The sequence below is a fragment of the Sminthopsis crassicaudata genome, chromosome 3 (genome assembly GCF_048593235.1).
Source record: "Sminthopsis crassicaudata isolate SCR6 chromosome 3, ASM4859323v1, whole genome shotgun sequence".
NCBI lineage: Eukaryota > Metazoa > Chordata > Mammalia > Dasyuromorphia > Dasyuridae > Sminthopsis > Sminthopsis crassicaudata.
The window spans coordinates 297,384,106-297,408,013 of NC_133619.1; the positions used below are offsets into that span (position 1 = coordinate 297,384,106).

At 32.8% G+C, this 23,908-nt stretch overlaps 1 protein-coding gene and 1 long non-coding RNA gene across 2 annotated transcripts in view; both read right to left on the reverse strand.

The window, feature by feature from the left end:
* Positions 1-535: 535 nt before the first annotated feature.
* MBTPS2 (membrane bound transcription factor peptidase, site 2) overlaps positions 536-23,908 on the reverse strand; it is a 43,527-nt gene continuing 20,154 nt past the window's right edge. Inside the window, exons 6-11 of the mRNA XM_074300932.1 lie at positions 23,196-23,314; positions 21,970-22,150; positions 13,260-13,354; positions 10,484-10,679; positions 3,087-3,162; positions 536-1,689 (exon numbers count right to left, since the gene is read on the reverse strand). Coding sequence (XP_074157033.1) covers positions 1,467-1,689; positions 3,087-3,162; positions 10,484-10,679; positions 13,260-13,354; positions 21,970-22,150; positions 23,196-23,314 — 890 coding nt within the window. The 3' untranslated portion in view covers positions 536-1,466. The remainder of the gene's footprint in view (positions 1,690-3,086; positions 3,163-10,483; positions 10,680-13,259; positions 13,355-21,969; positions 22,151-23,195; positions 23,315-23,908) is intronic.
* LOC141561417 (uncharacterized) lies at positions 3,648-9,250 on the reverse strand. The gene is made up of 2 exons (XR_012488045.1): positions 8,459-9,250; positions 3,648-4,839 (listed from the first exon to the last, which is right to left on the reverse strand). It is a non-coding gene; the product is annotated as an uncharacterized LOC141561417 (long non-coding RNA).

Here is a 23,908-nt window from a genome sequence, read left to right on the forward strand (position 1 = left end):
CTCAGATCATACCAATAAATTATACTGACTTTTAGCCCTAATAAAGTCTTAAGACTTTACTTTGTGTTTGATATCAAACTGAAAGATCCATTTGGGCTGGGATGGAATGCCATTCCCGTTTCTATGTTCCCACTTAACTGCCTCCTTGGAAAGGTAGCTCCTGTTGTAGAAGTCTGACACCAAGGCTAGGACTAAGTGAAGCAAGCCACAAATGCCTTTAGTCTAGGGGAAAGTCAGACTCCAGCCAAACTAGCCAGGCACAGGAGAGGAAAGACCCTGAAAGAACATAATGTTCATAAAGCAACTTACTATGAGTAGCAGGTTTAAAAACACTGTCAAGGCAGACTGATAAAATATGACACAAGGTTACCAATAAAATGGTTTTTTAAAGATAAGATGATACCTTATCCAAGAGTTACCTACTGTTACAGTGCTAGAAAGGAAACCTCACGATGTGGTGGGTCCCAACTTCTACCTTTTTTTTCTCTCTAAGCATATTTAGAGTCACAGACAGGGCCTGAAAAATGTCTAGATGTTTTCTTTTTTTGTTGTCAATTTACACACACATACACACACCCACACCCACACCACTGAACAATTCAGGGAAATTTCTGAATACCACATCTATGTAAACAAAATTTTATCAAGAGAATAATGTTTAATCAGAGCTGCTTTAAAAAAAAAATTTTTTTTTTGGTCTGGATCTGTTGGTGCATTGGTGTGGAAAACTTGGGGTGAGGAAACTCCCTCTCCTAATGTTAATCACTAACAATTCTGTAACTTCCAGTCTTAGCACACTAATAGACATTGGTCTTGTCTAATGTTACAAAGCCAGCTATGTGGCAGATTCAGGATTTGCCCTCAAGTCTTCTTGACTCAGAGGCCAGATCTGCTTTTGCTACCCAAGCTTTGTCATGTGACACATAATCCAGCACTAAACTGAAAACAGTGAAAATCAAAGATTGTTTGATTCAGTTGTGACCAGCCTAAAAAATTCTCAGCTTTCCTATGTGGTTACAAAATATCTCTTGCTTCCTTCAAAACCTGATAAAATTCATCTCTTCATTCCCTTCCCCAAGATAACACACTGCTTAGACATTATAATACAATTTTTATAGATGAACTTATAAAGTCCAAATTAACGTACATGTTATCATAACCAGGCTAAAATAGTTTGAGGTCAGAGATCAGGTCTTTCTTATTTCTTTTGTTACTGGGGTAACAAAAGATATTTTGGAGAACACCTAGTGTAAAAACTCTAGATTTAATAGCATCTCATTAAGTGTTGCTGATTGAAATAGATTTAATGAAGTTTTTTATATTTCAAAACAAGCAAAAAAAATTTCTTTTAAATCAGCAACAAATTTTAGGGGTTTTGTGTTTTGTTTTTGCACATTATAACTCATAGATTTTGTTGACACAGTCCAGATACAGATATCTATACATATCATCTATATCTCTATATATTATCGGGCAGTCACCATCCAGAGTCCCAGGGCCACATTGGCAGCCAAAAGTGTACTACCAGCAAGCAAGATCAAAAATCCTAGCAAATCTCTATTTTGCTTGTCTATAATTAGTGAACTGAGGGTGGCTTCAAGAAAAGAGTTTAACATCCACTGTCCATCTAAAGCAAAACAGGGCACAGCATTAATGACAGCCAGTGCTCCTGAGAGTGAAATCAGGTATCTGGTTATCAGTAGTTAAGCAGAAAAAATAATAAAGGTTCTAACATTACCATTGAAAACCATAATTCAGAGAAACTTTTCAGTATCATTGAATTTAAACTATAGTAGTCTTTTCTCCTTAAAAGTAAAATCACTCTTTTTCCTAAGCTTTTGCAATATAAAAGAGGCTATGTCTTTTTTGACAATCAAATGAACATATTTTTAAGTATGATTAGCTTAAAGAAGATAACATGCCTTCCTTTATCATTAAGCTGTATAATTCTGACTATAATGATACAAAGAGGAGAACAGTTAGGGAGGGAAAGGAAGTAAAAAAAATAACTACTTTTTGACCTTGTGTACATTATGATAGGACAAATGAAAGTTTTGTTTCTTGAATATTATTTAATTTAACTTCTTAGCGGCAGGGTGTAGAGAATAATTCTCTTAATTATGGCAGCTATATAAATCAAATGGCAAATTTAATACCTTTTGAATGAATTGCATATATAGCTTCTTCCCTTTTCTTTCTCTGTTAAACCTTTAAAGTTAGAAACACAGGAAAACAGCAAACTAATATAAATTAATGCACTTTTCAAAATATATGTTCTAGTTGCCATCAAGCTTATTAAAACATTGTACTATATTCATTCTCCCCCAATATTGTCTTACTGATATATCATGTGATTAGATATATTTTTCAAGCAATGCAGTGGTAATAGACAATGCTACTCTGTTTATTTTCTTAAACACTCCTGTTTAGGGCTTGTTCCCCCTTAATGGCACAGATAAGACAAAGAGCTAGCTATGTTTACAGACAGTCTGTAGCCATGACAAAAAGTCAACAAATTAACTGGCCCAAATGGGGGCAGAAAGCATATCACTGCTCTCGTTAACAATACAAATGCTTTATCCATGTGAGGTAAGCACTAATAAGCCAAATCAATAGAAAAGTTTCTGATTTATCTATCCATCTAACTCTAAGTGTCTTTTAGACATTCCCAAAATATCTTATGCTTTATTTTTCTCCCTAACAATCTTGTTTTATATTCCAAGCAGACTTTTAATCTCTATCCAATTTTAAAATGACTCCCTTCATCACAGGGATTCTTGCCAGTTCTTTATTTACTTTTAAAGATTAAAAACATAAATTTATGTAGCGTTTCAATACACATGGTCTCAGTTGATCCTTGTGATGAAGGCAAGTATTATCCTACCCACTTTACAAAGAAGGAAACAGGCTTATAAAAGTTATATGACTTGCCTTATGACATGTTATAATTGATAAAATTGGGACTCAAATCCAATAAGGGTTATTGGTCCTATGCCCTGCTGCCTAACTACTATGTGCTCATATTCTGTGCAGCACACTTGTCATACAAACCTTTTGTATAAAATAACACATATTTGAAAGGATACTTGAAAAATGTCTCCATTATCACAGGTAGATCAATGCTTAGAAAGTTGAATCGTGGGATGAAACTGCTGAGGCTCACTAAAAAAAATAAAGGAAAATGGTAATAATGCGTATTATTGAGTCAACAGATAGCACATATTTAATGATTTAATTTAATTAATAATTAAATATATGCATTTATTCAAAGTTGATTAGTAATCTCCAACCTCTCAATCAGTGATTGGGCAAAAATAAATCATTAAAGGAAGTTCTTCAAATATACTAGGAAGGTTAGAAGTTTTAATAGAAATAGGAAAAAAGAAGAGAATCCCATTTTCTTAGGGTGTTGCTTTGGAATAATATAGAGTAGTAGAATACGGTATAATTCCCAACATAGAATCCTATTTGAGGAGAGAAATGGGATAAAGCTAGTGTAACTGGATGTGATTTTAAAAAAATATCAGAAACCAGACATCAAAAATGAGTTTTATTCCCTTTAAAATATCCATATCTTTTTCTTAGCTTTCTTCAACAGGACCAGATCATTCTGAGACTTAGCTCTCCATATTCTTTTTCTTTCTTTCTTTTTTTTTTTTTAATTATAGCTTTTTATTTACCAGATATATGCATGGGTAATTTTACAGCATTGACAATTGCCAAACCTTTTGTTCCAATTTTTTCCCCTCCTTCCCACCACCCCCTCCCCCAGATGGCAGGTTGACCAATACACATTAAATTCCATATTATTCTTAAAGGACCATGCTATTCTTACATATTCATGCTTGCCCTGGCTTCTATTTTCAGTACCTTTAAAAAATTTAACCCAGTTCAACAATATTTATCAAAGCATATGAAAAGTCCTGTGCTGGGTGCCAGATACAAAGACAAAACTAAGAATCTTTGCCCTACAGGAGTTTATATTATGCTGGGAGGGAGATAATACACGTATGTAAACAAGTACATACAGAGTAATTTCAGGAGGGAGATGGGTTTTAGATATTCAGTTGTATCTGACTCCTTATAACCCCATTTGGGGTTTCTTGGCAAAGATACTGGTGTGTCTCCTCCACCTCATTTTACAAATGAGGAAACTGAGGCAAACAATACAGTATTAAGTACCTAATTCAGGGTTACACAGCTACTAAGTATCTGAGACCAGATTTGAACTCAGGAACATGAATCTCCCAGACTTCAGGCTCAGTATTCTATCACTGAGTCATCCAGTTGTCCTTTTAGGGGGATAGCAACAGTGAAGTTGATAAGAGAATTAAGCCTAAAGAAAGACAAGGATTATAAAGAGGAATGATGAGAAATACATTCCAGAGGGTGAGAATAAAGATAAGAGATGACACATTGATAGTTGATCTGGAATAAAAATATGAAGGAAAGAATAATATAAAATGTCTATTATAAAAGTAAGAATAAGCCTGTCAAGATCTTTAAATGTGTTTGGCTGAGGAATTTGTATTTTATCCTAGACATAAGCAACCACTGAAGATTTTTGAGTACAGGATTGACATTGTTAGGCAAGTGTCTCAGAAATATTTATTTAGGTGCTATGTGAAAGATGGATTAGAGAGAGAAAATAAGTTGGGAAATCAATTAAAAGGTTATAGCACAATACCCTTTTATCCAGCAGTGTTACTACTGGGCTTATTCCCCAAAGAGATTTTAAAGAAGGAAAAGGGACCTGTATGTGCAAAAATATTTGTGGCAGCCCTTTTTTGTAGTGACCAGAAACTGGAAATTGAATGGATTCCATCAACTGGAGAATGGCTGAATAAATTATGGTATATGAATGTTATAGAATATTATTGTTAGGTAAGAAATGACCAGCAGGATGATTTCAGAAAGGCCTGGAGAGATTTTCGTGAACTGATGCTGAGTGAAATGAGCAGAACTAGGAGATCACCATACATTTCAACAACAATACTGCATAAGGATCAATTCTGATGGAAGTAGCTTTAAGCTTTACCAATGAGAGGATCCAAATCAGTTCCAATTGTTAAGTAATGAAGAGAACCAGCGACACCCAGCGAAAGAACTATGAGAAATGAGTGTGGATCACAACATAGTTATTGTCTACTTACATTTTTATTTTCCTTCTCAGGTTATTTTTACATTCTTTCTAAATCTGATTTTTCTTGTGCAACAAGACAACTATATAAATAGGTATACATATATTGTATTTAACATATACTTTAACATATTTAACATGTATTAGACTGCCTGCCATCTAAGGGAGGTGGGGGGAAAGAGGGGAAAATTTGGAACAGAAGGTTTCAAAAGGGTCAAGGATGAAACATTACCCGTGCATATGTTTTGCAAATAAAAAGCTATAAAATTAAAAAAAAAAAAAAAAAGAAATCATAAAAGAGGGGGAAAAAAGTTATAGCACAGAACCAGGAGAACATTTAAATAGTAATAGCAATATTGTGAGGATGATCAATAATAAAAGACTTAGCTACCTCTGATCAAGTCAAAGATCCAAAACAATTCCAAAAGACTTGTGATGAAAATTATTATCCACCTCAGAGAAAGAAGTGATGAATTTTGAATGCAGGCTGAAGAATTATATTTTTACTTTATTTTTCTTGTGCTTTTTTTCCCCCTAGGCTTTCTTTTGTAACATGACTTTACATATATAACCAATATCAAATTGCCTGATTTCTCAAGGAAGGGGAAAAAAGGAGTAAATTTGGAAGTTTATTTTTAAAAATGTAAAAAAAAAAAATTCTACATGTAATTGAGAAATATTTAACAATATATGTGCATATATGTGTAATTAAAAAAAAAAACAAACAACTACAATATATTCCAGGTGTGAAATAATGAAAACCCAAATAAGGGTGATGGATATATGAGTGGAAAGAAGGATGTGTGTATACACACACACACACACACACACACACACACACACACACACACACACTCTATTATAAAATAACAGGTCTAACAAGTGATTAATTCTCTGGGGTAAGGGAGAATGAGAAGTTAAAATGACAATGAAGTTGTTGTGAACCTGAAGAATGGAACAAAATAGTGCCCAGAAGAATAACAGAAAGTTCGATCAAAGGGTGGGTTTGGTAATAAAGACAATGTAATGAGATGGATGATGTAGATTACAATCTGTCTGTGACTCATCCTGAGTGAGTCACTCTATTCCACAGAAAAAGTAAGGAGGAGGACAAGCAGGGCCCTTTCTTCCTTATTGATCTTTGCTCAGAAGGTCTTATTTAAAATAGACATGAGGTGATCCAATAGGCAGAGAGGGTGGGTATGACTGGCTGTGTGCTTTTGGAATTTTCTCAACATTTTATAGATGTGGTTGTGGCTTCCTGAATAACAGATTATACTTGCCCTGGCCAATGTCCAGCATAGGATGAGGAGTTGGGAACTTGAATAGTTGAGGAAGGAGTTGGTTGTGTAAGAAACAAGTCCCATGATTACACATTTCAAGGAGAATGAGATGAGACACTTTCTCTCACTCTGATTGGTGATACACTCTGTTGGGTGATTATACACACTGGGTAATGATACTCATTGGTGATACTACACTCCATGGTGTCAAGTCACGAGCCCTACTTTAGAGACCACTGTTCTACAAAAATACAGAAAATTGGAGGAAGGACTGGTTTCAAGGAAACAATGAATTAAATAAAATATCAAATGATAAGAGTTGAAACAGACTTCAGTGACATTCTAATCCAATTTATAGTTGAAAAGGAATCCTCACTATCACAATCTGATTATTTAAACTTTGCTTTTAGACTTCTAACGGCTGATAAAGAAGTCCTTTCATTTCAAGGCAATTATTGGGAAATGTTTTTCTTCAAACCAAGCCTATATATACCTTTGCAACTTCAAAGTACTATTCCTGATTATATCAGTAGAGTCAAAAAGAATAGTCTAATCATTCTCCCACATAACAATCCTTCAAATGCTTGAAGATAGTTATCTATAATGATAGTTATCTATCATGTTTCATCAATGTCATCTCTTCTCCAGGCTATATTCCCAGTTCCTTCAACTCATACTCATTTTATAAATTCAAGATCCAATACCATCCTGGTTGGCTTCCTTTGAACACTTTAGCTAAATAATGTCTTTCTTAAACCATGGTGTCCCAAACTGAAAACAAAACTTCAGATAAACTCTGACATGGAGAGAGTATGAAGGTATAATCACTTTGGTTTTGGAAGTTATAACTCTCTCTCTCTCTCTTTTTTAAAAAATAATAATAGTTTTTATTTACCAGATATTTGCATGGATAATTTTACAACATTGACAATTGCCAAAACTTTTTTTCCCCAAAATTTCCCCTCCTTCCCCCCCACCCCAGATGGCAGGTCGACCAATACATGTTAAATATGTTAAGAATATAAAATTAAATACAATATATGTATACATGACCAAACAGTTGTTTTGCTGAACAAAAAGAATCAGACTTTGAAATAGTGTACATTTAGCATGTGAAGGAAATCCAAAATGCAGATGGACAAAATTAGAAGGACTGGAAATTCTATGTAGTGGTTCATAGTCATCTCCCAGAGTTCTTTCGCTGAGTGTAGCTGCTCTATTGGAACTGATTTGATTCATCTCATTGTTGGAGATGGCCACGTCCATCAGAATTGATCATCATATAGTATTGTTGTTGAAGTATACAACGATCTCCTGGTCCTCCTCATTTCACTCAACATCAGTTCATGTAAGTCTCTCCAGGCCTTTCTGAAATCATCCTGTTGGTCATTTCTTACAGAACAATAATATTCCATACTATTCATATACCACAATTTATTCAGCCAATCTCCAATTGATGGGCATCCACGGGAATTATAACTCTCTTAATACAATCCCAAATTTCATTAGCTTTCTTTCATATCACACTGCTGATTGCCCCATGTTAGCTCACTGAGACTACCAGATAGTATTCAAAATGCTATCAAATAATGCCTAATCAATTAAGTTGATTTTAAAAAATTTACATATAAGATTCAATAAGATCTCTGTTGAATTACATCTTATTTGATTCATTCCAAAATTGTAGCCTCTCATGACCTTTTTGGAAACTGACTCCTTGTCCTAGCTATTCCTCCAACTTTGGATCATTTTGAGTTCTACTTTGGATTTGCTGGGGTTTAAGATACTTGCAAAGGGATATCCAGGTGGAACTATCCAACAAACAGTTGGGATGCAGAAATGAAGATCAGGAGAAAGACAGGGTTAGGCATATAGATTTGGGAATCATTTAGATGGAACTAATAATTCAGCTGATGGGAGGTGGTAAGATAACCAAAAATGTAGAAAGCCATAAGAAATGAGCTCAGGAAGGAGCTGTAATTAAGTATCCCATCTTAATGGATAGGAGATTGATAATGAGCTTGAGAAGAGAGACTGAGCAAACTGTGGTTATGAAAGAGTAGGATCAAGAAAAGTCAGTTTAACAAATATAAGTAAGGAAAGCATAACCAAGAGGAGAGGGTGTTCAAAAGCTACAGAGAAGTTGAGTTGAATGAAGTCTTAAAAAAGGACACATTGAATATAGCAGTTAAGAAATCTAATGGCAATCTTGGGAGACTGAAAGGAGTTAAGAACCTTCCTACCAAATCAATCTTCTTCTTCTTTTTTTTTTTTTTGAGGCTGGGGTTAAGTGACTTGCCCAGGGTCACACAGCTAGGAAGTGTTAAGTGTCTGAGACCAGATTTGAACTCAGGTCCTCCTGAATTCAAGGCTGGTACTCTATCCACTGCGCCACCTAGCTGCCCCCAAATCAATCTTCTTAAAACAAATATTTGAAACCATCTATAACATCTGAATCAGTAATGCCACTGAAGCTTCCTCAAGAAGTCAAAGATAGAACCAAAGGTCCAACACATGTCATTCTTTTGGGTGCTAAAGAATTATAAAGTAGATGATCTTTGATAGGGGAAAAACAACCCTCAAAAAACATAATTTGGATGTTGTTTATTACTGTGGAACATAATGATGAATATGAGGAATTCAAAGAAATATGGAAAAAATAGAGAAAATAGTGCAGAGTGAAAAAAGCAGAATCAAAAGAACAATATATACAAAGATTGCAATAATGTAAATGATCTTATCACTATAAAAAAGTAGGACAAATAATTAGAAAACCAATTAACAGTTAAGAATGTCTTTCCTTACTGCAGACAGCTATATACAAATAGGGTCCTCACAATTAGTTTCTTTGCTAGTTTTTTCTTTAAGAAAGGGTTTGATCTAGATATGGAACAGCTTTTAACTTTGGAAACCCATGAAGTATGGACAAATGGCATCAGTAGAACTTAATTATAAAATAAACAAACCATAGATTTGATCATGCCACATTAGAGTGATGAATGAAAGAAAAAGTTGGTCTGCCTTTGAACCTCTCAAGTATTTAATGATGGAAGTTACCAAAGAATTTTCTTACAGCACTACAGTGGGAAAAAAGAAATGGATTTGGAATCAAAAGACTTGGGTTCAAATTTTGATTCTGTCTTTTCCAGCGTAACCTTCAATAATTTATTTGACGCTGAGTCTCATTTTCCTCACTTAAGATCCTTCTAGTTCTAAATCTATGACCCTGTGTGCTTCTAGGCAGGAGACCTAAGGAAATGGAAACAAATCTAAACTGACTGCTGAGTGCCTTGCATATATATGTGGGTCTGTCTGGACAGCTCACCCTTTTCCTCTATTTCGTTTTCTTTCCTTAGTTGGTGGTGCCCTAGTTTCTGTCTCCATGGCTTTGTAAAAACTCTCCTCTATGCTAGTAATGCTACCCTTCCACATTTCTGCCTCTTAAGATCCCTTTTAATGTTAAGTTCAAACATTATGAGGCTTATCCTGCATGTACCAGTGCTAGTGCCCCTCTCCAAAATTCCCATGTGCTAACTTTGCATAGATTTCTTTTGAGGCAGATTAGTTCATAAATTTTGAGAGACATGTTGTCTCTCCTAACAGAATGCAAAGCTCCACGAATTAGGTCTGTTTGATTTTTGTACTCACAGTGTTACCCTGTTCCATGTACTAGTTTCTTAAGTGGCTCTGAGAGATCACTGGGGGAACTAGATGAACTGGTGGCTGTCCCACACTGCCAGCTAACACAAAAGACTCTATATTTGAAATGGATATGTAGGAAAGCAACAGCTGGTGAAAAAAGGAAGATTTTTCTCCCCCCACTACTATTATATATTGCCCAAGGAACCAGAGAAGAATAGCCAGGCAAACATTCTAAGAACGTTTTTGGTTTGGTCACCTATATTTAGTTTGGCTTGCTTTGAGTACATTCTCAGAGTAGCCTTTGAACAACAACAACAACAAAAAAATTGTTCACTTTAGAATAGAATTGGTGCCAAAGATTTTCCAAGAGTATTTGGGATTTCAGAGATTCTTCAAGGTTCTAACAATAATTACTAACCTGTATACTGAAGATGCAATGGATGTCCTACAAACAGCATGTCAATCTGAGGTGAGTGTTTCACTCTTATTAATCGAGTTTGATTTTCCAAAGAGGGTATTACACATAAACTTGAAATAAAGTCCTTTTGACAATCTGCATTACTTCGACAAACTTGATTGGCTTCAATTGTTTTCCGGGCTGGCAGACAGGCATGCTAGAAATAAAATTTTAATTAGTCATAAAATCAAAAGCATTATATCTTAGTTATGAGTCATAACTATATCAATTATGTCTTGTTATAAAAACAAAAGTGATTCATTTTCAGGAAAAATGTAACAAGTTATATTTTCTCATACTGATGACATAGCACATCTCTTATTTGATACTCTTTTGTGTCACAGGCCCCTTTGTTTCTTTTTTCAATAGTAACTCAATTTTTCTAAATAAGATAAAGGCAAAGATAGTTTTCAACATTTATCTTTGCAAAATCTTGTATTCCAAATTTTTCTTCCTCTCTCTCTCCTCCCCAAGACAGGAAGCAATTAAATATAAGTTAACTCTTCTAAAGAAATTTCCCTATCTGTCATGCCGTGAAAGAAAAAGTAAAGGAAAAAAGGGAAAAAAAAAAACACATGAGAAAGAAAAAAGCAAATGGCAAACAAAGAACAATAACAAAAGGTGAAAATACTATGCTCTGATCCACATTCAGTCTCCATAGTTCCTTCTCTGGATGCAAATGGCACATTCCATCAAGTTTATTGGAATTGCCTTGAACCACCTCATTGTTGAGAGGCAAGTTTTGGAATTTATAATTCTGTTAAAATCATGGCCTCTTTTTTTGAATAATTTTTTTTAAAATTCACAACTGAAGGAATACTATATTTCAACAAAAGATTAATGAAAATAAAAATGTAATTTTTTTTTCATATCCAAGTTTACAGACTACCTGATATCTATGGACTCCTTGGGGTTCTGTGGACCCCCAGATTAAGAGCTTCTGCCTTTTAAGCATTTATGATTGCATAGGTCTAGGTACTTGTTCAGGTTTTTTATGCTGTGCCTTTCACAGAAGCTCTACTCAACACATAGGAAAAATCTTCAGATTCTTTTAGTACCCTAAAGATACAATTATATCACTTTAGCTATCTTTCATTCTTCATTTCTGACCAATTTTATCTTGTTTCAGTGGTGATATTTATACTTTTGATAATGTCTTTTATATCATAACTATTTTAACTTAAATGCTTCAGAAGCTGTAAAGGAAAGTCATTTCATAAAAATAAAATGGTGATAAAATAAATAAAATGATGTCTTATTAAAGACATCATCACTATTAACCAGTACTTTTTTTCCTTTTGGTATCAGTTTAACTATCTGTTAAATGAGGGAATTAAAAAAAGGAGTTGCAGTTTTGAAGTTCTGACTTGAGATCGCAAGTCTAGCCTATACAGAAATCATTTTGGTAAAATAAATTGGTATTTAATATGAGTATGTTCTTCGCCAATCAAAGTCTTAGTAAGGCAGAGAATACTGTCTATCAAATGAGCACCAGCTTAGTTAAGTTAAGAGATTTATCCCCAGAAGTTTGAGCATTAGGTGATCAAAGATTGCAGTCATAATAATTTAGGAAGAATAGGTACTAAATCATGCAACGTTTTGCATCTGTAGAGGTGATATTAGCTTGGATGCTTGTTATTCCTTCCCTTTCTAGTTTTCTCTAATGCAGCACTCTATATTTTACCCAGAAATGTATTTTTACAAACATGGGGCTGGGGAACTATGTTAGTCATATTTTGGTTCAGTGGCTATCTAGGGTCTCCAAGACCATATCCCAGTTCCATACCTTATTTATTGTATTATTTATTCAGGTCTTCTAAGACAAGTGAAGTCAAACTCAAATAGAAACAGGTCACTAAACTGTACACAAAGATCCATTTGGGTTGAACATTAAACTTAGAAAAACACATATTATCATGTTTACTGTATTTTAAATTTATTTTGCTAAATAATCATATTTTAATTTGTTCCTAGCCCACTTGGGAGTGTTGCCCCTGAAACACTTCTGTCCCAAGGCACTGGGATATGTTTACATTCAAGTCTTAGATGGCCAAAGACACTTATGCATTGCATCAGCATTGTGTAAAACTGCATAACACAAAAATGCTTTTGGTACCCCTGAAGCTCAAAATTAACATCCAATTAAAATATGGTATAGTGCAAAGAGTGCTGGATTTTTGATTAAATATTAAGTGATAAAAATGAAGTAATAGCAATAAAAATTCTATTTTAATTCTTCATGTTCATTTTATCCTTTAAACATTCCCAAAGATCCCTGATTTCATCTGGGTGGATATTTCCTCCATCAATGTAGATCACTACCTTTACTTTGTAGATGGTTTCATAAGATGCTGTAGCAAACAAAACAAAAAAAAAAACAAAAACAAAAGAAAAAAAACATTTTACTGGTAGTCGGGCAGCTTTTCAATGAGCAACAACTCTAAATTTAGGCAGGCTGGTTCTCTATCATCAAGGCTGAACTTGTATCCTTTTTTAGCTTAATGAGTTTGGACTAAGTTTGTGCTCCATTGGCAAATTTTTGAAGAGTTGGAGTTACCTGCATTCTTAAACAAGGCATTACTCGACAAGATACTTTTATGAAGGTGACACATTTTAAAGTAATTATATCTTTCACTAGCTTTTCCATTGTCAGAGTCATTACTTTAGGCTCAATTTTTGTTTTTCCTTATTCTGTTTATGCTAAGATAATTATCAGTCCACTCCAGAGATTACTTACCAAATGAGTATCCACATTATTACTGTAGGAAAAGCAGATATCTGTGAGGCTGTTGTTGCTACAACATTCAACTGTCCCATCAAGCCTTTTGTAAACTACAGAGAGACATAATTAGTTACATGAAAAACACACTTATAATAAACTTCAAGGTTGAAAAGAGAAAGGGTTTTTATAAGTTAAAAGAATTGAATGACTTCTAGAGTTGCTGTCATAATTTATATTTTAGCTTAATGATTTTTTACAGTCTAGTTTTGATAGTTTATTAATATTATGAGGTATATATCCATTTTTCTAACTGATGAATAGGACTGATATCTAGAGTTTGGTTTAATTATAGAAATTTAATTATAATCTGAAGTCTCACCAAAATCACTCCCATATCACTCCCAATGAATTAACTAACAAGTCTTTACTGAATACCCATGTGCCCATTATATAGTAAGTTTAATGTAATATAATTTTAAGTCTGATATGGCTAGCCACCTTCCTTTGCATTTTTTCCCATTAATCCTATTGATATTCTCGACCTTTTGTTCTTCCTGGTGAATTTTGTTATTTTTTTCTAATTCTTTAAAGTAACTTTAAGGGCAATTTGATTGGTACGGCATTGAATAAGTAGATTAATTTAGGTACAACTGTCATTTTAAATATATTAGCTCGACCTATCCATGAGTAAGTGATATTTTTCCAAATGTTTAGATCTAATTTTATTCATGTGAAAGATTTAGAATTGTGTTCATATAGTCCCTGGTTTTGTCTTGTCAGGTATAGCTCTAAATACTTTAGATTTTAAATGGGATTTCTCTTTCTATTTCTTGCTGCTAGGCTTTTTTTTTTATTAACATATAGAAATGCTGATGATTTATGTGGGTTTATTTTATAAATTGCAACTTTGCTAAAGTTCTTAATTGTTTCAAGTAGTTTTTTAGTTGTTTCTCTAAGATCCTCTAAATATATCATCATATCATATGCAAAGAGTGATAATTTCGCTTCCTCATTACCTAATATAGTAGGTTCAATGTGTTTGGACTTTATTCATTCAAGTTTTCCCCTCTAAGTACCCATACTGCTGCTAAATTCAGAACATAGTAGAAGATAATGCCTAGGGACTATCTAGAACTATAGACATTATTACAGAAGTATGAAGAGGTATACTATATGAAGAGGTTTAATCCTATAGTAAAGGGACAAAAGATGAAAGCTTCAAAGAGGCAGATTTAGGTTTGATGCCTAGAAAAACTCATAAAGGTATAGTCCCAAAGTAGAAAAAGCTGCCCTAGGAAGTAGTGAGAACCTTTAATTAGAGGTCTTTAAGCAAAGGTTGTATGACTAGTAGTCAAATCTGTTGGAGAGAGGATTCTTGTTCAGGTCAGTTTGGAGTGAATGAGTTCTGAGATCCCTTCAAATTCTTAGATCCTGTGAAGTCTGCCATTATTGCTCACCTTGGTAACTTTCTCACAGGGGCCTACTTTGACCAAATTGAACTGTTTATTGCTATTTATGTAGAAGGTCTCAGACACCATTTTAAAAATGATATGCTGAAGGATAGACTGTTTACCTCCATGGATTTTTTTTCCCAAATGTTCTTTGGTATAATACAAGTAGACATCAATTCCCCTTGGGGCAATATAAAAAAAGCTAGCTTGCTGGTCCACATGGGGAAAAGACATTTCACTTCATCATTTCTGGTCTTCTTCACTGACTTTAAATGTTTAAAATTTCAAATGTATTAGATACAAAAGAGTAATCAGAATTTAGATTTAACTAAAAATTAACATCCTCAGACTAACACTATATTTCAAGAAGAAAACTATAAATTTTATATGTATATAATTCTTGGGTTATGGTACAGTTTTAATATTAGCCTAAACTATTATATAATTCAAAAATTTCTTTAATACCATTAACAAATGGTTTACTTCAATAGTTCTTGGCATCGTGCAAAAATTCTGAGGTCTCCTAATGTGTTTAATTTGGACACTTAAAACCTTTATAATTTTGAGCTTAGTTTTTTCATCAGTAAAATGAGATAATTTGAAGGTGATTCTGGAGATCCTTTCCAGCTCTTTTATTTATGTGCATTAGATGTTGATATGATATCCAAATATCTATATATGTAAAAGAAAATATTATGTAAGCTGTATTAGTAAATCAATATATGATTATATAAAATGACTAGAAAGAACCTTCAAAATCACCTAATTAAATACTTTCAATTAATAAATTGAGGAAAATTAAATTAAAGAAATTGAGGTCCAAGGTCACAGAGGTATTAAGTGTAGACTGGGAAGACTAGACGAGTTAAAATTTTCATGCTGACATAAAGCATTTGTTAATGATACTAAATAGTCTCAGATTGTAACATGTTGGATTTTTACACTGGTAAAAAGACTAAACTTAGCACTTATAAAGACGCTTTACTCTTGAATATGTAATTTTGTTAAACTGAATTAGTAACATTTTAATTAAACAAGAAACATATATGGTCTAAGATTTAGGTCTTAGATGTGTCAGGATGTAAAAAAGGATGCTTGTACATGTGTGCAAGGATACACATAAACACTTTGGGAAAACATTTTTTCCAATCTTTTCTATTTATGCAGGTTAGTTCTTTGTAATGAAAACATGGTACAAAATACAGGGAAATATTAGGGTAATTCAGGCCAGTTCAGATTTTTCTAAGTATGACAATTGTCGTTTCAAATTTCCACTTTGTTTTGACTGTTAAGACATGCTTTTTTTCCCCCTTTTAAGTAATGACTAAAAAAAATAAGAATTTAAGGATGCTTAAAATACCTCTAGGACCCATGATTTTATTATTGTGGGTTAAGGCTAAAAAAAGAAAAAAAAAGTGAGTGTGCAACCTTCTGACCACTAAACGCTCTGAACTTAAATAGTCTAGTTCTCAAACAAAAAGCCTAGTGATCACCCTAGGACTGGACTCAAAACCATTCGATCTTGAGAGGGTTTGCCAGAGTGTGTACTATGCTAAAATAATCTTTAGAAACCTTTACACTAAAATGAAATAAAACATTCAAGTAGGATTTTAATGGAAGTTGTTGATGCTCACTTAGTTGAAATTCTTATTGCAAATTCCTAAGTATCTATTGGCAGACAGCTCTAGTATATGCCATGCTTACAATTACTTGACTGATTTTATCTACTACTCAATCCTCAAATACCAATCAATTATCAAGAATTTACCAAGTACTTGTTATTTTCTAGGCTCTGTGCTAGGTGTTGAGGACACAAACAAAAACTAAATAGTCTGTGCTTCCCAGGAACATACATTCTACAGAGAGAGAGAACTTGTATAAAACATATGTATACACAATAAATACATGTTTGTATAGGAAGAGAAAGAACTTTTGTTGAGATGATCAAGAAAGACTTCATGTAGAAGGTGATGCTTGAGATGAGTATTGAAGGCGATAAGAAATTCTATAAGGAGATGGCAAGGGGGAAAATCAGTAAGCACAAGGAATGACCAATACAAAGGTACTGAGATAGACGATAAAAGGTAGATAGAAAGTATGTGAAAAATAGTAAGAACTAGAAATTGGAAACTGCAAGAAAGAAAGTAATGTATAATGAGGGTAGAAGGTTAAATTGGGGACAGATATGAAATGTTTTAAAAGCCAGTGAAGTTTATTCCTAGAAGTAATAAGGATCTACTACAGTTTATTGATTATTATCAGAGCTATGCTTAAGACCTAAATCAATTTCCTATTTTTAATAGTGAATAGGAATTATAATGATATCTAGCATTTTTCATTAACATATTTCTTTTAAGAAACACACACACAAATAAAAATATTGATATAACTGTAGTCTCAGTATACTATATGTATGTGTGTATGCATGTACATATGTGTATATACACATAAATGTGTATATGTATGCAGGTATATATGTATGTGTGTGTTCTGGTTGGCAGCATTAAAGCCAAATAATCTAGCTAAAGTTAATTTAAAACCTCTAAAATAGCCAGACATGTGGTCCCTGAACTTTCTAGCTAATGTTACTTCATTCCTAAGAATGTCTAAAGATCATAAGCTGCTTGAGGACAGGGACTGCTTCATTTTTTGCCTATGTATTCCAAGTATATAAGCACAGTTCTTTGCACATGACAGGTACTTAAATACTTAAATGAATGGAAAGGTAAATCCAATTCTGTCCCAGGAAGTAAAATTAGAATAGGACTGAAATGAGCCTTAGAATTATTAGCCTTAGAATTACTCTTTCATCTATTTTGCCTGTGGAAAGTTATAATTTAATTTGGGTGATCTTTTTTGAAAAACAAAATTAATCATCGTAGGGTAAGTTTTAGTATTCTTGGCTCAAATATGCTGCCTATGATTGTTTATTTGGAGATGATTTGGTTCACAATAAACTGAAGAAAATAAATGCTAATATATATATATGTATATATATATATGTGTGTGTATATATATATATGCTAATATATATAACTCAGTATCATCACTGTTGCTCTCTCTATATATGCTAATATATATAACTCAGTATCATCACTGTTGCTCTATTCTACCAAGGGCACATAAAACAAGATTTCCAAGGAAAAAAAAAAAGTGCATTTATGTAAAGTACCAAAGAAATATAGATGAAAAAAGATGTAAAAGCAAGCCAATGTTAGCTGAAATGTGCTCAAATTTGTGTTGATCACCTAATAAGCATTGCTTATTGACATGTCATTTGAGATCCCCAAATCAAAAACCTTTTAATAAACAGAAAGTATGCTACACATTCTTACACAAATTAAATCAAATGCCTGTAAACCTGGGATTATACATTTCCTACTTTCCTACCCCCAAATGACTCTATTTTTATTATGCACTGAAATACTTTCTAGATTTAGAGAAAATTTTGGTACAGAAACAACTAGTGATGCTACAAAGGTTCAAGGAGTTTTAGTTTTATTAGTTCTAAAGTTAAGTTAGAATGGTTCTTGTTATGTTACTTCCTTTGGTAAAGATTAAATTGGATGACATAATAGTCTTATCCCATTCCACTAAGGGCATATGCCAAGGGTTCCCTCACCTCCTTTAGATGGGGATTAAGGTTGTCCAAGTGGGATACGTGAGATCTGACTCATAGCTTCAATTAGGGGTCTCAATTTTCTCCTTTAGTATTCAATCCCATTCTCCTTAAAATAGTAGGTTCATCCAGGCTGGATTTGCTGAATATGTTGCCTTTTAGCCAACACAATGCTTTCAAAAAAGAAAAAAGGAATTTAAACTCCATAAATATTTGAAATGCAATGTCTTTCAAATAATGAAAAAGAGGGGAGAATGTAAACTATCTTCAAGGTAAAAATAATAACAACAAAAATTCAAAACCAATCAACCAAGAATTAGAATAGCATTTAACTTTCATTTCTATTCAAAATACTAAGTGGGAGATGAGTGTACAATCAAAACAATGCCAAGAAGGGTTTTGCTAATTTACCAGCAGATCCTCAGGAATTTGGATCTAGATGCTAAGTTCAGGGGAAGAGTTTGCCTGCTATGTGTTCTAACCCATAATAGCTATTGAGAAATTTTTTGTTTCAGAGATACATTGGAAACTTTAGTCTATAACTGCTAAGAGTCAGTGTGAGAGAAGTGGGTAGAGAGCTGGCTAAAAGACATGGATTCAAGTTTCTTATAAGGACTGGCACTATCACTATGGTCAAATCACTTAACTATCAGCTCCCCCAGACAAATCTCTAAGGCAAAATTGAAGAATTTGCATTAGTATGAGTTGAATTTGCTCCCTAGGATTTCCATGCATCAATGAAGTCACGGGTCTGGACTACAACAAACCCCAACAGACAACTATTACAGAAGTAGCCCTTCCAGAAACTCAATTTTCCCAAAATTTATTCTGAAATCGATAAATGAAAGACCAATGAAAATCCTCCCAGACCCAGCATTATTATGCCCCCAACTCCAAAAATAGCTTGAGATTAGACTGTTCTTTAATGGGTAAGGGCAATAATTAAGAGTAATAGGATATTTAACCTAAATTAAGAGAGTGAAAATTAAGATAACAAGAAATTGATTCTAATGATTTTTATAAAATACATAGTTAGGTAAATTGTTTTCCTGAGCTTACTTATCAGAAATTTAACTTTCTCTCTAAGAATGCCTTTTAAATTAACCAAGTACTCTATAGCTGTTCATACAGCTTTCTTATTTTCTGTGACCCAGTAATGGACATTTCTTTATTCAAAATATTTAATTACTTCTATTACCTACTTAATGAAGGCCAGAGTTTAGTGGTTTGTATCAAACTAAGAAATGACAATCCATTTCCAATGTACCAACATAAGAAATGGAGTAACAATGTACCAACATAAGAAATGGAGTAAGGGTGGGGATAAAAGAGTCAAGAAGAGAAATCAGGTAAGGTAGACAAACTGGGAAAATCAGATAATTCTTTCCATAGTAGCTTAATGAGTGGAAATATTATGATGTATCTTTCTCTCAATTTTATGTAACAATATTAAAATAAAAATTTAAAAAGCTTATTCCATATTTAATATAAATGACTTTTAGAAAAACAGCCTCTAATTTTTTCCTCTATTCACATTAAGAAATGACTTATAATTCATTTTACTGAAAAGGGCAGAAAATCCACTTTTAACCAAAATGTAGGTACAATGCTTATATGAGATTTGTTTATTATCTTAGTGCCTACCCATTTGACATGCAAATATATTTCAGATTACTATTTTAAAGCCATTTATAGCTCTTAAAAGAATGGATAATATCTCTATAAATGAACTAATTATCTATATTTTAAAAAACAGATGGTTAAATTGAAACAAATGTTTATCAGGAACCACATAATAAGAGTAATAAAGTTGGTATTAAAATCCTAAGTGCTCCATGTTCTAATCTAGTGTTCAGGCCATCATTCCAAATTAAATACGAATATTGTGACCCAAAAGTAGATAAAATGATGGCTATAGAAATATATTTTGATTAAACTCTATAATTGATTCCAACTCCAGAATGGCAAAATTATTAATCATTTTTGACTATTTAGAGATACCAATAAAAAAGCATTTGAACCACACAAGCAATAAGGAAAAAATTTAGAAAGATTTCTGAATAATTTTTACCTAAATTCTAAATGATAAGAAAAGTTTTATTGCATTTGGCAATGAAGGCATCCTTATAAAACTTCAGAATTGGTCAAATTTCTTATTAGATTATTAAGTCACTTGAGATTTCATAGTTTAAGATGGAGACGAATCACAGAAAAGCAAAGAAGATGACAAAGGATTGAAGACAAAACTGAACAAAGCTTAACATAACTAGTTATTTAGTTATCTAAATATCAGGAAAAAGGATAACTTAATAGTCTTCAATTATTTGAATTTTGAAAGAATATGGTGTCCTTTTTGGTCACCTGTGAGTCTAGATTAAGAAAAATGTATTAAATATCAATCTTAAAGAACTGTATTAGGCATAGGGAAAAACATCCTTATCATAAGGTATTTTTGTAATCAAGAACTTTTTTTAAAACTAAGCTTTCATCATTTACTTGTCTTGTATAAGCTATAACCAGTAGTATTATCATCTAATCTTTCATCTATAATATTGTGAATGTCACAAAATACTTTTTAATATCTATTTTCTGATGTGAGTCTCACAATCATCTTGTAAGTTAACAAGAGAGGTATTACATCATTTTGACGATGTGAATACTGAAGTTCAGGGAAGTTAAGGGTCTCATACAAAGTTATATAACTAATTACGGCAGATATAGGCTGGAACTCCAAACTCTGGATTTTATAGCACTGATTTTTTAACTAAACTTCTTAAATTACTTCAAACTGCTTTTGCTTTAAAAGGATCATAAACATCAATGTAGGATACTTCTTTCTAGCAACAAAGATACACGTTGTGTTCTTAACTCCTGTAGCTGACCTTAGGTAAGATGGGCTCCTTCAGCTTCAGTCCACAATAGCTATGTGATCCTAAGAACCAGAGCAGTATCAGTCAAGATAGAGTTATCCCTATTACCCAAAAGACTGTCTGTGGATGTGTGTATGCTCCGTCAAGTAGCAGACATCGCAATAGAGTGGACAAAGTCGGGGAGTCAGAAGATCAGGGCTTTCTTCCCTGCTTTGGCACTTACTAACTGTATGAGAAATTATGTTATTCAACTAGGCTTTGCTTCTTAATGTGTAAAATGAAGATAAAATACCCACTTTGCCAAGATCATAAAGTTGCTGAAAACTTCCCATAAGATAATACTTGTGAATAAACGTCTGTGAGTTATAAAGAATTGTAAAAATAACTGATTGATACTTTCTGCATAGCCACTATTTATATTGTTAGGTCTTAAGATAATGATCATCTAAGTTTTGATACATTTTTGACAGAGGCAATATTAAGTTCAACTTTTTTATTCTAGTTTCCTTATCACTGCTGACTGTACATACATATCTTTGAAAGTATAGGGAAGTAACTTTAGAAATTTCAAGATTTAAGAATGAAATAGAAAATTTCAACAGGCTGAAATGGATTTATGAAAAAGAAAGTTTGGATGACAATATCAAATTTAGTAGAGAAAGACCACTAGTATTTTGTTTTAGTACAGTGCTACTGAATTTTAAGAAATCTATCTTTGAACAAAGAAACCTTAAAGAAATTATATGCTTAACGTTACAGGTTTAGTATATTCAGCATATACACACCTCTGGCTGGGAAGGTTAACTGTTGCAAAGTTGCTGAACTTATACAGTAACCAATCTGTGGTTCCTGTGAAATGATCCCTAAACAGGAATTCCAATCTTCCACTTTATGAACTGAACAGTCTTGTAGTTGGGTGACTAGGTCTCCCACAAAGAGACCTCTGGGTCCATTAGCAGGTGAATCCTTAAAAATAAGAAGGAGGAGGAGAGTTTAGGGGGAGGGAGAGAAAAACAGGCTGGAAATAATCCTTTAAAGTATTTTCACTTTACTCCATTTACATATAACATGTGAAATCAATTTCTAAGTACCCTAAATATATAGTACTTAAAAAAAGATGAGTTAATTTATCTGGAATATTTTTTGTTACTACAGATTAATTTTAATTGAAGAACAATATTTTTATTTAAATCAATATTAGATGTTTTTAGCAACATCAAATATATTTAATATGGTGTAGTAGTAAACTGAAAAGCTTTGTCTAACTATAATTTGTACACATTCTACAATTGTTTTTATTAAAGGACAAGTGCTTTTAAAAACAACAGCTTTTCATTTTTCCAAATACAGGAAAAGATAGTTTTCAACATGCATCTTTGCAAAACCTTGTGTTCCAAATTTTTCTTCTTTCCTCTCTCCTACCCTTTTCCCCTAGGACAATGTTTTAAAACTCTTTAACATTTTTCAATAGATATAAATTTTAAGATTTTTTTCCTTCTGACTAAAACTTTCTATGATTCATTGATCATTATCTATCTGGAAATTATTCTTTTTTTAAATCTAGAATCTAAACAAAAATTCTAATATAAACACTCATAGTATTGTCTGAATTTAGAGAATTAACTTGTCCTCCCATTAAATCTACCATAAAACAAGTTTCAGTTTAATTTCTTTATTCCTTAAGAATCATCATATTTGAAAGATTAAGCTACAAATTTAAACACAGAGAAATCATCTATGTGTATCAACAAACAAAAGGCATCACATTCTATCTTTGATGATTCTGTAAGTCTGTCTGCCTTTAAAAAAAAAAAAATCTGTTGTTTTACATAGCATAATTTGCTAGAACTATAAGGCATGGAGCAATTTCTCTTGAACAAAACTAAGTCTTTTGTACCTAAGGATATATAGACAATTATTGTTCACATTAAAGAATATGATACCATATAAAGGTTGATAGAATCTTTGTTGCTGCTGCTGCTAATTAAACAATCTGCCTGACTAGTCTTACCTCAGTGACATCAAGGATAAGGGCCCCAACTCCAGTGTAGTAAAGTGGAAAAAGAATTACAGGTAGCAGAAAGAGAGCCACAAGACTTAAAACACCAAGTACAAAATTGTGCCAGACACCTGAAAAGAGAATAAAATCTATGAATATGTGCAGACAACAGTAAAATGTATACCATCTTAAGAGACATCATAATTGCTTTATACAACTTATTACAAGTGAAATAATTTTGAGAAGCTGATCTAGTTCCTTTTATTTATTTTTAAGGTATACCTATTTAAAATTTAAATGTAAAAGAAAAAATAACATAGAAAAAGAAAAGAAAAAAAAAAGTGTCATATGCCTAGCAGATCAGGAAGAATTTAAAACATATCATGATAAATTTCCATTTCAAGAAAGAAAATACAATAAAAAAGATATTATATCCATGACTATCTATCTTTTCTTTGCTGCCTTGTAGGTTTTCTTTTGTTCTCCTCTGTGTAATTACTTCATTCTTTTTTTCCCCTTTCCTTTTCTTCCCTCCACTCCCTAAAACAGGTTATAATTAATCAGATATATATATAATTGTACACTCACAATATATATCCATATCTATCCACCCATACATCTACATACATATATACATATGTAGATATACACATACATCTAAAACAATATTACTATTACTGACATATAATGGAGACCTCTTAATTAAATCTTTTAAGTTTGACTTT